The following is a 14766-nucleotide window of genomic DNA, read 5'->3' as shown; positions in this document are numbered from 1 at the left end:
CCGGGTGAACATGTACTGTATGTCGGACATTATACACCCTATTACACCCATTATACACCCTATTTGGGGGGGGGAGGCACTGGGGAGACACTGGGGAGGCACTGGGAGGACACTGGGGGACACTGGGCAGGCACTGTGGAGGCACTGGGGGGACACTGGGCACTGGGTAGACACTTGGGAGGCACTGGGGGGACACTGGGCACTGGGGAGACACTGTGGAGGCACTGGGTGGACACTGGGCACTGGGGAGGCACTGTGGAGGCACTGGGAGGACACTGGGGGACACTGGGGAGGCACTGTGGAGGCACTGGGGGGACACTGGGCACTGGGGAGACACTTGGGAGGCACTGGGGGGACACTGGGCACTGGAGAGACACTGTGGAGGCACTAGGTGGACACTGGGCACTGGGGAGGCACTGTGGAGGCACTGGGAGGAAACTGGGGGACACTGGGGAGGCACTGTGGAGGCACTGGGGGGACACTGGGCACTGGGGAGGCACTGTGGAGGCACTGGGAGGACACTGGTGGGACACTGTGGAGGACACTGGGGGGGGACACTGTGGAGCCACTGGGGAGACACTGGGCAGGTACTGTGGAGGCACTGGGGGGACACTGGGGAGGCACTGTGGAGGCACTGGGGGGACACTGGGCACTGGGGAGACACTTGGGAGGCACTGGGGGGACACTGGGCACTGGGGAGACACTGTGGAGGCACTAGGTGGACACTGGGCACTGGGGAGGCACTGGGGGACACTGGGGAGGCACTGTGGAGGCACTAGGGGGACACTGGGCACTGGGGAGACACTAGGGAGGCACTGGGGGGACACTGGGCACTGGGGAGGCACTGTGGAGGCACTGGGAGGACACTGGTGGGACACTGTGGAGGACACTGGGGGGACACTGTGGAGCCACTGGGGGGACACTGGGCAGGTACTGTGGAGGCACTGGGGGGACACTGGGGAGGCACTGTGGAGGCACTGGGGGGACACTGGGGAGGCACTGGAGGGACACTGGGGAGGCACTGGGTGGGGGACACTGGGGGGACACTGGGGAGGCACTGAGGGGATACTGGGGAGGCACCGGGGGGACACTGGGGAGGCACTGGGGGGACACTGGGGAGGCACTGGGGAGGCACTGGGGGGGGGCACTGGGGAGACACTAGGTAGGCCCTGGGCAGATATTGGGGAGGTACTGGGGAGGCACTGGGGGGACACTGGGCAGACAGAGTTTGGACAGAGTAAAACAAAAAAGAATGGCACCCCTCCCCCCATGGCGCCCCAGGCGGCTGCATGCTCGGCCTGTAGGAAGGGCCGGGCCTGCCTATAACCTAGCCTTAACCCTGTAGGTAAGGGCCAGGCCTGCCTATAACCTAACCCTAACCGCAAGCATGACGCAGCGCATGTGGGTGAACATGTAGGCTACATTACTATTACTAACCCTAACCGCCAAACCTAAACATCACCGCAAGCATGACGCAGCGCATGTTGGACCAAAGCACTTTACTTTATCCGCAAACCCCCCCCCCCCCCAAAAAAACACGTTGTTTGCGGTGGACACAAAAATGATGGCGTGGACAGGATTCAAACCCAGGAGGTATGGATTCAAAGTCTATTGCCCATAACGAGCCATGCTACGAGCTGGCTGCTGGAATGCTTTTGCAGAGACTACTAGATTATAACACGGCGAGGCTTCCCCTCTCATATTTCTTATAGCTGATTTCACCCAACACCAGTAAGCACAGCAATGATAAGAGTAGAGAGATTGTAGCCCTTACCTTCCATAGGAGTATTGGGATCCGGCCTGTTTGCAAAAACCACGTCCACATATTCTAACTGCAGTCTTTCCAGTGAGGCTTTTAAACCTAGAAATAAGAATAAAAAAAGACACCCGTGTGAACTGAGCAGTGTACGCTGCTCAACAACACCACCACAGCAGCGCTGGCTGCAGTTATAGTTATATGGGCTCCACAGACAGACAGACAGACAGACAGACAGACAGACAGACAGACAGACAGACAGACAGACAGACAGACACATGCGGCCAGTCATCTAAAAAATCAGCACCAACCGTCTACTCTACATCATGGAGTCCAGACAACAACAGTCGAGTCAATACACAAATAAATCATGACAAAATTATGTGATGAGGATTTGGCAAAAACAATGGGACTTACACACACAGCCCCAAAACAATGGGGCTGTGTGTGTAATAGTGCAGCCCACGACTGCCTGAGCTTTCTCAGAGGCTCATATGAAACCCAAGAGGACGTGTTATTGAGGAAAAAGGGGACTAATTAGGATGTTTAACGCAGAGTGGGCAGTTAAGTTCCCGAGCTGGGATTTGTGTGACACATGGAGCTTACCTTCTATAATGTGTTTTCGGGACAATCCTCTTTCAGTCTCAGCCCTAGAAAGAAAAAAAATGAGCACAGCGCTTTAACACTTTTGCTGCTACCGTGTGGCCAATAGTGGTACTCGCTTGTCTGCCAGCCGGATGCAGGGAGATTCACTACTTATGCTCTATTTATGCACTTGCGCTTGTTTTTTAAAACGTAGAAGAAGAAGCAGCAGCTAATGCTAGCGTTAACCCTCCAATGTCTATATGTGACAAAATTATCTGACTGAGGCTAAGTCATTGAATTTTGTGTTTTTCATGTTTGTTCTTTCATTTCATGTGAAAGCAGGGAACCATAGCTTCAAATTGCCATATTGGTTGTTCACCAAGTTTAGGAGATATGGCTTATAGAGTAATGTCTTGCAGAAAACAGCGAGTTGAGAAAACAGGCTTGAAAGGCTTGAATATTAAAGCGATTTGTCATCCTCTGCTGAACGGTTAGTCTTGCTGCCATGTCTGTCTCTCTGTATCAAAGAGTCACATATTTCTCCAGAAACGTTAATATTGTAATTGTAAAAATCTTAAAATGAGACCTGAACCTCGTCGATCTGAGCGTCGACAGCGGCAGCCTCTAAAGACCGCCGTTTATGTTTATGTTTTTGGCCGGGGCCAGTGTTGATTTCGTCGACTAAAATGAAGACGAAAAATTTCGTCGACTACTTTTTTCCACTGACGAAAACTAAATGGAAACTAAATGAAAACTAAGCTACGATGACTAAAACTAAGACCAAGTATGCTGACAACAAATAAAACCTAGACTAAAATGTTAGGAAGGGACTATAGTGGACAAGAGATCCAGTACAAGTCATTTTACACTTGGTTGCATGCTGAAAATATCCGATCTACAAGCCCACAACGCGTCGCGCTGCGACACGTTTGTAGTTCGGCTATGTAGAGCTTGTAGATCGGCTATTTTCATTTTCATTACGACGGCATCAATGCCCGCCAAAATACATTTTAGTCGACTAAATCACCTGTAGATTTAGTCAACTATAATCGCATGACATTTAGTCGACTAAAACTAGACTAAACACTAAGACATTCCAGGTCACTAAAATGTGACTAAAACTATTTTTAGTCACATTGATTTCAAAGACTATGACTAAACTAAAATAGAAATTTGCTGCCAAAAACAACACTGCCATTAAACAGCAACAGCGGAGGCTCTATTAGTATTAGGGGCGACCATCACTCAACCAGAGAGAATATTACCTAGAGGATCGTTTCTCATCTAGACACTTGCAGGCACAAACAAATGAATCATGTCGAAACTTACTTTCCGCCCCAGAAGATCTTTGTTGTGATCACCAGACTGGAACGCCTGTAAACAGGAAAGGAAATGATAAACACTGATAATAAATAAGAAGTTCTCCTCGGAGCACAGGTCTCCTCCAGTCTAGGTACAGTAGGTCAATATAAGAGCACAGGTCTGGGTGGGGCATGCATTTCCAACTTGCATCATTCCAAGTAGGCCAGTACCCAACGGGCAGCGCTGTAGAGGCCCCCACAGGCACCGCTTCAGTGTTCTAAATGAGTGGTATTCCCCTTTAACACAGCCCTGAATGACCCCAAGTGTGAGTAACTGTGCCCTGGAATTCAGACAGTGACAAGGAACGAGCGTTGGAGACATTCAAGTTGACAGCATGCCATCGACATTCACTTTACCCCAGCAATTTGAACATGGTTTTGGTTTGGGTAGGGGGGCAGACATCGTCCTTGATTTTATTCTTTGTCGCACGCCGGTGTCACACACCAAAGACAGTAGATCTTCTACAAGCTCGCAATGAGTCACGCACGCCGCGACCAGCTTGTAGATCTGATATAATAAATCAGCCTCTTAACTGTGCCAGAAGTCGGCCTGTGTGACAATGAATGAGTGAATGTTACAGAGGCACAAGTTGACAGGTCTACATTGAATGCCAGTCCAGGATGACAAAGTGTCAAAGCTCCTGGCACCAGAGGGCGATCCATAATTCAGCGCCTTTGAGGAGGAGACACATGAGTTGCGGGCATCATCATGGCTGCCTGCCTGCCTGACTGCATGCATTCCTTTTGCATTCTCTACCTTGCCTGGCAGGCTCATGAAAAAGTGCAACCGCAATACCACAATTACGAAATGGGAAATGATGCAAGATCAGAGAAACCCCAACGGGATTGGAAAGAACTCGATTAGATTCATACCTCCATCCTTTCTTCTTTATTATGTTCCCGAGGACCACCTCTGCCCTGTAAGACAGACAGACAGACAGACAGACAGACGGTGAGACGAGATAATAAGGGCACATTCAGCAACAATACGAGAGCATGAACGGCATGAAAAAAAAAGAAAGAAAAAAGTTCGGAAATATTTTGAAAAGCTGAATAAAAAGAACACAGTAACAACTCTGAACATGTATAATTCACGAAGGATATGCTTTCAGTGAAAAGAGCAGCACGAGCCCAGAACGACCTCCCCATTGAGCACGAATGTCTTGCCAGTCTTTAGGCAGGGTGGGTGAGGGGGGGGTTGGGAGTCTCATTAGCAGGCTTGCTAATCATTCCCATTATGAGTCCCATTAGAGATAGCAGCAGATGCTGTCGCCAATTGGAGCTGCCAACCGCTCGCCTCGCTGTCACAATCAGTTCGCAGCTCCCCCCATTTTGGGGCTGGAACCCCTTTAGGGGTTAGCATTATGTGTTATGCTTTTGCTATTGAAAAATAGCAGATCTACAAGCTTGTAGCGCACCACTCGGTGGCGCGCTACGAGCTTGTAGGTCTGCTATTTTTTTTAAATCAAAGAACGACTGACATAGAAACATAGCTTTTTCAGAAAACTGTCAGGATGTAGAAGACATTTTTAGAATCTGATCTCAGGTCAAAATGGGTTACGACGTGTGCATGGGAACGTCATCACTAAATCCAACCGACTGATTGCGACAACGTGTGTACACACGACGTCCTACCGCTTTTTCATTGATATTTCTTTTGGGTTGGCCTCTCCTTCTGCAATGTACTCCTTTGCTTTTGGCGCATGCCACGGTCCCATTCACTTCCCTGTTTAGCGATCAGAAAGAAAGGGAAATCTAGAGAGCTCTCCGTGGTTTTGACCAGATGGCTATACTTCTGTCTTCATTTCTGACTTCAACATGCCTCTTGCCACGGAATATTAACGCTTCTAGAGAGACTCGATCGTAATCATAGCGATGTAAGCAAGCAACATTATGCCTCCCGGGTTTTTGTATACGGAACGGAAGCAACCCTGGCTTTCAGAGTAAAAGCTGCGATATCTTCCCGGACACCCCAAGCTTCTATTTTGAAAGAAATCCCGGCGTTGATTGTGTTTTAACGTCACCTGCACACACACTCGACGCACAAAGTGAGGTCGAGAGCTCAAGCTATCAATGATCCATCTGCCTCCTCCATTCATCACCTATTTTACTCACTCTCTCTTTCTACATCCTCCCTCTGTTCATCTCCCTCACGCTCCATCTACCCCATCACATTCCACTTCTCGATTTCTCTCCTCTCTCCTCCAGTGCGTGCATGTGTGCGTGCGTGCATGCGTCCTGCTGTTTGTACAAGTAGGTAAAGAAGAACAGCTGGGCTCATGTTTTGCTTCATAACCACAGCGCATCACTCCCATGAGAGACTGACATAATAATAGAAATAACAATTAAATTCAAAGCAGCTTCATTGGCATGAGAAGGCAAAGGTTTACATTGCCAAAAGAAAGTGTCATGATATAATAAAAGCAGTTGAAAGTGGGGAAAGTGTATACTGTATATATACTGTTGGCGGATATGCAGGGTATAAAACTTTTCTGAAACAAATGGCACCAATATTTTGCAGCCATCTTGGGACAAATGGCAACACAAACATCACGCGTGAGCAGAGTTGGGTGTAACGAGTAACGGAAAATCTCGTTACTGTAACGACACTACTTTGGTCGGTAGCGAGTAATATAACGACACTACTCCTCCAAAATTGATAATCACACTACAGTTACTGGTCGCTTTAGTGCTGCAGTTACTCGTTACTTAATTGCGTCATGTGGCTGCTTTCAGCAGTGTTGCTTTGGACTAATGCACACAACGGAGATGAGTTGAACATGAACAGTAATGGTGTGCTGGAGTCGCGGACTAGAACATGTCAAATTTATGTCGTTTCGGTATTAAAATCTCCGCAGCAGCACTGCTCACAGCGAGCCAGTCTCCCACTGTCACAGAGACGGAGCAGTTGGGGTGTTGCCATGTCCGCTTATTATAAGCGACTTTGGGCTTGTGTTATAATAGCCTAGTCAGGCTTCTTTTGGGCTTGTTTTCATAGACATGGCTGCTTGTTTCTCTTCCAAAACCTGGCAACACTGCCAGCTGGGAGGGTCTTGTTTGTTGTAGAATGTATGTGCTCTCAGAGTCACAATCACTAGTTAGTTAATGCAGAGATGAATAAACCAAATATGCCGACATGAAAAACTACATTTAATGAGCATGGAGCAGGGAACTCCACATCATAAAGAAAGGGATCCTAAAGCACTGTGAACATATAGGCTACTGATTTCTCTCAGTCTCATAATTTTTATTTGAATATATTTGATTTGATTGATTGAAGAATTGATTAGAAGTTTGCATAGAAAAAGTTTTACAAGGTCAAGAGAACCACTGCACTAGACCGTTTTGGAAAGGCCCATTTTGTTTTATTCCTCCACAACCTGGTAAAGAGCATAAAGAAAGATGTTGTGTATGTCCTCTTTATTAGGATTATAAAGATTTGTTAAGTGGTAAATTATGTAACAATGCAACATGCGATTTTATGGAGTAACGCAAAAGTAATGTAACAAGTAATGTAACTAGTTACTTTCTCCAGGGAGTAATAAAGTAATGTAAGGCATTACTTTTTTCAAAAGTAATATGTAATATGTAGTGCCTTACTTTTATGAGTAACGGACCCCAACTCTGCGCGTGAGGCAACCAAATAGTCAACGGCGCCCCACTACAGATATAGTGTACTGTATGTAGTTATGTAGCAGAATACAATTTAGTGAACGTTTCGTGAAGATTCTTGTAAACCATGTTTGTTCTGTTCTATGGACCCTATAGAACGGTTTAGAAAAACGCTTAACTTTTTTTTTTCAACCTGACAATTTACCATTAATCCGCACCGTACCCGAGAAACCAAGATTAAATTAGCCTTTGCAATGGATGCCAATGCCCGGCATCCCGAGATTTTTTTTAATCCCCATAATCCAGCGGTAAATAATTAAATAAGTAGCAACCGCTCAATGATGTTTACCTAAAAACGGCCAAAATACTCGTCACAGCGCGCCGCGTTGTGAGCTTGTAGATCGGCTTAGATGACTTATACTGGACCTCTTGTTCACTAGTCCCTTCCTAGCCTCGGTACCAGGCTTTCATTTTTGTTGGTGCAAAAATTGAAAGCCTGGAGGAACGCATTGGCCGCTCTGGTCTAAAAGTGGGAGTCAACCCTTCCGGGTGGGCGTCGCTCCAAATTATGTGATGTAGCGCTGCACTAGGGGGGAGAGGAGGGGCCAGGGGTGACGGACAGATCGATAAGATCCAATCAGGGCGTGCGCAAATCTCAGCCGCGACCCGCCCCTCTAGACCAGAAACCTAACACGTTAGCTCAGGCTAGTCCCTTCCTAACATTTTAGTCTAGTTGTTGTTTGTGAAAAAAGGGAAGTCGACAAAAAAAAAAATGTCTTATTTTCAGTCGACAAAATCAACACTGGACACAACCCTTTGTCACCTTCCCCCACGGAGACTGACTGATGACAGGATGTGCAGCGTGGGGGGGGGGGGGGGGGGGGGGGTTGGGCAAGTGTGATGTCTCAGGAAAAGCTCTTGGCGATTGTTGCGTGTAAAGTGTTTGAATCATCCTACTCCATGTGCCAGTATATGCATGTGTGTACATACAGTAGGCCGCAGTGCAAGCCGTCAGGATTAGCACCTGCAGATAAGACATGGTGAGTTGTGACAGGCTGTCACAGCTGTTTGCATGTGCCGCACCGATTTGTCCTCCTCGCCTGTCGATTTGTACTGTACCCTCGCGGGTGAACGGAATCAGCCTTGTGCCTGCTCTGTCTATCCTGAGTGTCCAAGTTGCTCCTTTGCACCTGACAGGGGGGAGTTTCCCTGGTTGGACGTAGCGCGTGGAAGGAACACGTTATTCCAACCAGTTCCTTTCCCCTCCATCAGGCACCCCGGCTGGCCAGGGGGAGGCAGTTTAGTGACCTGGATTACTGCATGTTTTTTGTGAGGGTACCTACCCTAGGGGATACGGGGAGAACATGCAAACTCCACACAGAAAGGCCCTTTCGCCAACCCCGCCTTCGGGTATGGGCACTGATGACGCGGAGGAGGAAACACGCCGCCAGCACCCACAGCGTCCCGAGCGGGAATCGAACCCAGGACAAAAAGGTCACTTTTCAAGGATTCCAATTCAAAAATGTAAAAAAAAAATAAAAAATCAGGATTTCAATGCAAAAATAGCTGATCTACAAGCTCAAAACATGTCACACTGCGACGCATTTTGAGCTTGTAGATTGGCTATTTTTTTTGCTATGCCAGTAATATGCAATGTGGCCCTCTGGAGTGAATGTGGAAATATGGTCAATCGCCATCGTAAAAGTTGCCCACCCCTGATCTAAAGCCAATAATATTGATATTATCTATGATAGTATTATTATTATATTATTAATAATGATATAATCAGATGCTAAACCCCTTGACAATGGGACACTTTCTAATGGACGTTTACCATTTGATTGATTGACTGAATACTTTATTAGCAGTATGCAAAAAGGTACAGCGGTACGATTATACAAATGTAGCTACAAGGACAACACAATAAAAAGCTCGTTTCCATTGTGGTACCGTGTAACAAAAAACAGAAGCCCACGACTATAGACTATAATTCATTTTCAGAGAAACTGGCATAATACCATACATATATTGGCACAATGAAACATATTGGCACAATGAAATCCAAGAATACTCTTGGGAGGGATTAAAAGACACAGTGTAGTTAATCTGAGATATTGACGGCAAGGCATAATCCCTCAGATTATTTCAATCCACCTCACTCAAACGACAAAGACCGATTATATTCAGGAATATAGACCGATTATTATATATTCAGGAATATGTTAAACTATCACTGTGGGCCAGCACATTCTGACTACGGGAAGAGGTTTCAAAATGTCACCGTTGTCTGTCAGACCTCCACCGTGAGACACCGGGCCTGAAGTGACTTTATTATACTGTAAGGACTCACTTAACTAAAGTCTATCGCAATAAGGTCACAATAAGTCAACTATACTTCAAGGTCATTATGTTTAGGAATGTCTGACCCGAACAAACACCCCGAACGCCCGGGGTTATTTAATCCAGTAAATCAGAGCGCCCAGCGATTTATAGCAGCGGAGCACATTTAGTGACGGACCGGATGTTATCCCGGATGTGGCTGAAGCAGCTAGATGTAGCCAAAACACTCTCGATGCGATCGACAACAACGGGAGGTATGATTAATTCTAACGGGACAGGCGACGGGACCACCGTGGGCCGTCTTAATACATGATCTTTGGTTAGCATTGGACGGAATGATTTAGATCAAGAGTTATTCACGTTTTAAGATTTTCGATCTCGTCGGCTAAAATGGGGGGGGGGGGGGGGGGGCATTTTCGATGACGTCCCACCAGAAAATAACATTGAATGCTGCCCAACATCCGCTCCCAGCCTGTGGAGCGGTGCGATCGGTTTTGATATCAATAAATCTCCGTCCTTTTGATGGAGGAGCTAGAGGAGGAGGAGGAGGAGGTGCTAGGCTTCCTCGCTGATCAGTGAACCTGTGCTTGTGAGGAGGGGCTAGATGAGGAGGAGGAGCTAGATGAGGAGGAGGAGCTAGAGGAGGAGGTGCTAGGCTTCCTCGCTGATCAGTGAACCTGTGCTTGTGAGGAGGAGGGGTAGATGAGGAGGAGGAGCTAGATGAGGAGGAGGAGGAGCTAGAGGAGGAGGAGGTGCAACTCACTTTCCAGCTGCGTAGACCTCGGCCGTGTCAAACAGATTGATGCCATTCTCATAGGCCATCGTCATCAGCTGCTCTGCCATCTGGTGAACGGGGAAGGAGCAAAGCAGTGGATTATTTGACTTAAAGAGGGAATGCCGTTCAATTATGAATTCCTCCTCCGCACGCCTTTTCATTATGTCTCAGTGGCTGCATTGCATGCACCTTCCATATATGGCTCATGTTGTTTATATGCTCTGGCTGCATTGCATGCACCTTGGCTCATGTTTATATGCTCTGGCTGCATTGCATGCACCTTGGCTCATGTTTATATGCTCTGGCTGCATTGCATGCACCTTCCATATATGGCTCATGTTGTTTATATGCTCTGGCTGCATTGCATGCACCTTCCTAGTATATGGCTCATGTTTATACTGTGACTAAATTTGACATTTTTTAATTTTCGTTGTTTCATGTCATATGAAAGCGGGGAATCAAAGCTGGAATTTGCGCGATGGCAGTCTCTCGGTCAAATCTGGTCACATATGCTCTGGCTGCATTGCATGCACCTTCCTATATGGCTCATGTTTATATGCTCTGGCTGCGCAGCTTTTTCCCCTCTTTCAATACGTTTGCAGAGTAAGCTCCCCCCCCACCCCCGAGTCGACATGGGGCGCATTAGGATCATACAGGCAAGCTGTGAACCCCCCCCCCCCCCCCCCCCCCCCCCAATCCCGGTGCCGACTGACTGACTGACGGAGGAGAATAATAGACTAATCTATATCCATAAGCTCTCACCTCATCCGTTATCTGTCCGCCAAACGTCACCCATGTTCCTGCAGAGGAAGAGAGAGTGAGAGACAACGTAGGTGTGAGGATATATATATATATATATATATATATACCGTTGCACGCATTGACATGAAACACAGTCATACATACCATACATGCAGTTGAACATGCGTTATCATGCACGGCAGGGAAGTTGTTCTCAAACAGTCATGTTTGTTTTGGCTCAGGCCCACCCCTAAAAATAGCTAGGGTTGTCCCGATCCCAATGACGTGATGGTCGGGGGGCCGATCACGTCATTTTCAAATGATCGGGATCGGGAGCAAATAAATAAATAATAATAACGAAATCGGGACATCCCTAGTATCAATATTATATCCATATCATGATATTAGACTGGAAATTGTCTGTGATTTTGGATATTGCACTATTGTGATATGTGTCCTATATGAAAATATAAATGTCGGATCAGGAAACATCGGTATCAAATGATCGGAATCGGATCGCGAGCAAACAAAACATAATCGGGACATCCCTAAACATAACCTCTTCATCCAGCTAGAAAGCGGTTTCAACCAATGGGATTGCTTCCTCGAAACGACCTGTTATAATTGGCGTTTTAACTGCACTGAAAACCCAGCATCCCTATTCTAGTGGGGAACATCCACCAAAAAATAGCCAATCTACAAGCTCACAACATGTCACAACATGATGCGCTGTGAGCTCGTAGATCTGTTATTTTTGGTGAAGAGACTTGGTGCACTGTATGTTGAGTGCAGTGCAACTCGGCTCCGTTTTGGTGTTTTCACATAGTTAAGAGGGTGTAAGTCAGGGCTATTCAACTGGTGTTCCGCGGGCCAAATGCGGCCCCGCGGGCCAAATGCGGCCCGTGGGAACCACTGCCATACACATAGACTTGTACACTGAATAATTATTCATATAGAGTTAAATTAACACTGGGGGGGGGGGGGGGGGGGGGGGGGTTAATCTTAATTGACAAAGCACTTTAAGTTCTGTAAAAACCGTGTCATTGGACTTAACTTAAGTGTCAGAACTGTATTTGGTAGTCAAAGTTAAATCCAACATTAGCCCACTTTATTTATTTTAATTTTATTGGTAGGCTATCTGTCTTGAGAAGCCAGAAGTGATACGATAGATAGGCCTATAGATAGATAGATGGATAGATAGATGGATAGATAGATGGATAGATGGATAGATGGATCGATCGATCAATTGCCTTTCCTAATGACTAACAAAATAAAACAGGAGCGGGATGGGAGCGGGAGTAATTTCGAGTGGGAGTGGGATGGGATGGGATTCTTTTTTGAGTGGTGCAACCACTCCTACTCCCGTGTCAGTCTCTAGTGCCCATACCCGAGGCGGGGTTGGCGAAAGAGCCTTTCTGTGTGGAGTTTGCATGTTCTCCCCGTGTCCCCTAGGGTAGGTACCCTCACAAAAAAACATGCAGTAATCCTGGTCTCTAAACTGCCAGCCGGGGCGCCTGATGGAGGGGGAAAGGAACTGGTTGGAATAACGTGTTCCTTCCACGTGCTACGTCCAACCAGGGAAACTCCCCCCTGTCAGGTGTCAAGGAGCAACTTGGACACTCAGGCATGAGTTCAAGTCCGTTGCTCTTCCCATGTTGGCGGAGGGTGTTTAGAGCCCAGGATCACAATAGATAATTGACACAGGGGTTACAAAATTGTGGGATAAAAAAAGTATTAATTCAAATTATCTATTCTAAGGTAGCATACACCTGTATAGACATTATTATTTTAATAATCCCCCCAAATAATAGCTAAAATATAACATCTACAAGCTCACATGCATTGCAATTTACAATTTAGGCTTAATTCACAGTGATTTACAATAAGCAAGAGAACAGCACAAGGTAATACATCAGATGCATATAGAAATAGTCATCAAGGATCATAAGCATGAAGCTCAGAACCTAACATATGTCTAACAGTAGAATGTCTGTACAATGAAACTATAAGTAAATAAACACCACAGCATGCTATGTGTGTCTACATAATATGCTATCTAAATTACATATTTTAGCCGAGTCTGAAGGTGAGCAATGCAACTTAATTGTTGTGAGCTTGTGGATTGGCTATGTTTGTATAACCCATTTTTGGGCGGGAACCCCTTTTGGTGTTAGCATTGTGTTATGCTTTAGCTATTGAAAAATAGCAGATCTACAAGCTCATAGCGCGCGCTACGAGCTCGTGGGTCTGCTATTTTTGGAAAAATCGAAGAACGACTGACATAGAAACATAGCTTTTTCAGAAAACTGTCAGGACGTAGAAGACATTTTTAAAATCTGATCTCAGGTCAAACTGGGATAAATAAGCCATAATTGGTTGTGAAAATTGAGTTTTTGTTTGTTTGTTTGTGAAACCTGCTTTTCTGCACACACAAACGCACACCAAACGAGTGAGCAGGCTTTCCAAATGGAATGCATTATTTCTTTGTAATGAAGCCTATTTTTCTCTGTTAGTGGTGTCGCTCATCAGTATGAGGAATCTTTATGTAGGCTACTTTGCCTGAACGGGACAGCTACTAGTATACTAACCAGCAATACATGGTTCAGTAGAAACATGATGGTTTGGACCAGCTGTGCCGCGTCTCCATGATTGGGCCTTTAATTGAGAGGTGGAGTGGCTCAAAAAAGCCATACGAGTCCATCTATCTAAATTATGCAGTCTTTCAGTCTACTGTCTGTGCATGCCCACATGCCCTCAATGCGAAAACAATAGAGGCTACACACGCACACACACACACACACACACACACACACACACACACACACACGCACAAGCACACGTGCACGCATGCACGCACACTTTATTTATTCTTGCTGGCCCAGGAACTCTTACCTAATCCAAGGCAGGACACCCGCAGGCCCGACTTTCCAAGGTTTCTGTCAAAGCAGAAAGGCATTAGCATTAATGTTGAATTTAGTTACATATGCAGTACGTGAGACACCATTAGATGGGAACTTCAAGCCTCATTTAAGCCATTTAGGCCTGACGTCGAGAAAACAAAAATAAAAGTCTTATAAATCATGACAGTTTTTTTCTGAAAAACCTCTGTTTCTTTATCAGTGACGCTCAAACTATTTCATGTGAAGGACCCCAAAAACTATATGTAATTGGCCACCGACCCCCATCTGAAAATATGTTGTTCCAGGGCAGGGACGCCCCACGAAAAGCAAAGACTTGTCCGCTCTGAAAGAATATAAATAAAATAAAATAAATGTAAAGAAATAGCAGATCTACAAGCTCGTAGTGCTGCACAGAGTGCCGCGCTACGAGCTTGTAGATCTGCATTTTTTTTTCAATAGCTAAAAGTATAACATAATTGCTTAAAAACACCAAAAGGGGGTTCCCGTCCAGAATGGCATAAGAGACGCGGAGGTCTGCATTGTATAATCTCTGTTTTTTACCCCGTGCTGTGTATACTGTATATATACTGTATGCAACAGCCTGCTGCAAAGTGTCTGATACGGCAGCGGAGGGATTATGGACAGAAGGGGAGCGAGGATGGGGTCTTGTATGGATTTGGAGATTTAAAAAAATAC

At 46.1% G+C, this 14766-nt stretch overlaps 1 protein-coding gene across 3 annotated transcripts in view; it reads right to left on the bottom strand.

Moving 5' to 3' along the window:
- Positions 1-14766, bottom strand: part of kcnab2a (potassium voltage-gated channel subfamily A regulatory beta subunit 2a) — a 178362-nt gene that overhangs the window by 22631 nt on the left and 140965 nt on the right. For all 3 annotated transcript variants that reach the window (XM_083771443.1, XM_083771444.1, XM_083771442.1), the window contains 7 exons: positions 14063-14106; positions 11192-11229; positions 10418-10497; positions 4576-4620; positions 3671-3715; positions 2363-2406; positions 1775-1861 (listed from right to left, as the gene is read on the bottom strand). In XM_083771443.1, coding sequence (XP_083627569.1) covers positions 1775-1861; positions 2363-2406; positions 3671-3715; positions 4576-4620; positions 10418-10497; positions 11192-11229; positions 14063-14106 — 383 coding nt within the window. The remainder of the gene's footprint in view (positions 1-1774; positions 1862-2362; positions 2407-3670; positions 3716-4575; positions 4621-10417; positions 10498-11191; positions 11230-14062; positions 14107-14766) is intronic.

This window comes from Protomyctophum parallelum, assembly GCF_964188405.1.
Source record: "Protomyctophum parallelum genome assembly, chromosome: 8".
NCBI classification, from domain to species: Eukaryota; Metazoa; Chordata; class Actinopteri; order Myctophiformes; family Myctophidae; genus Protomyctophum; species Protomyctophum parallelum.
The sequence above is the reverse complement of the archived record's forward strand: the minus strand, read 5'-3'. Positions and strand labels throughout refer to the sequence as shown.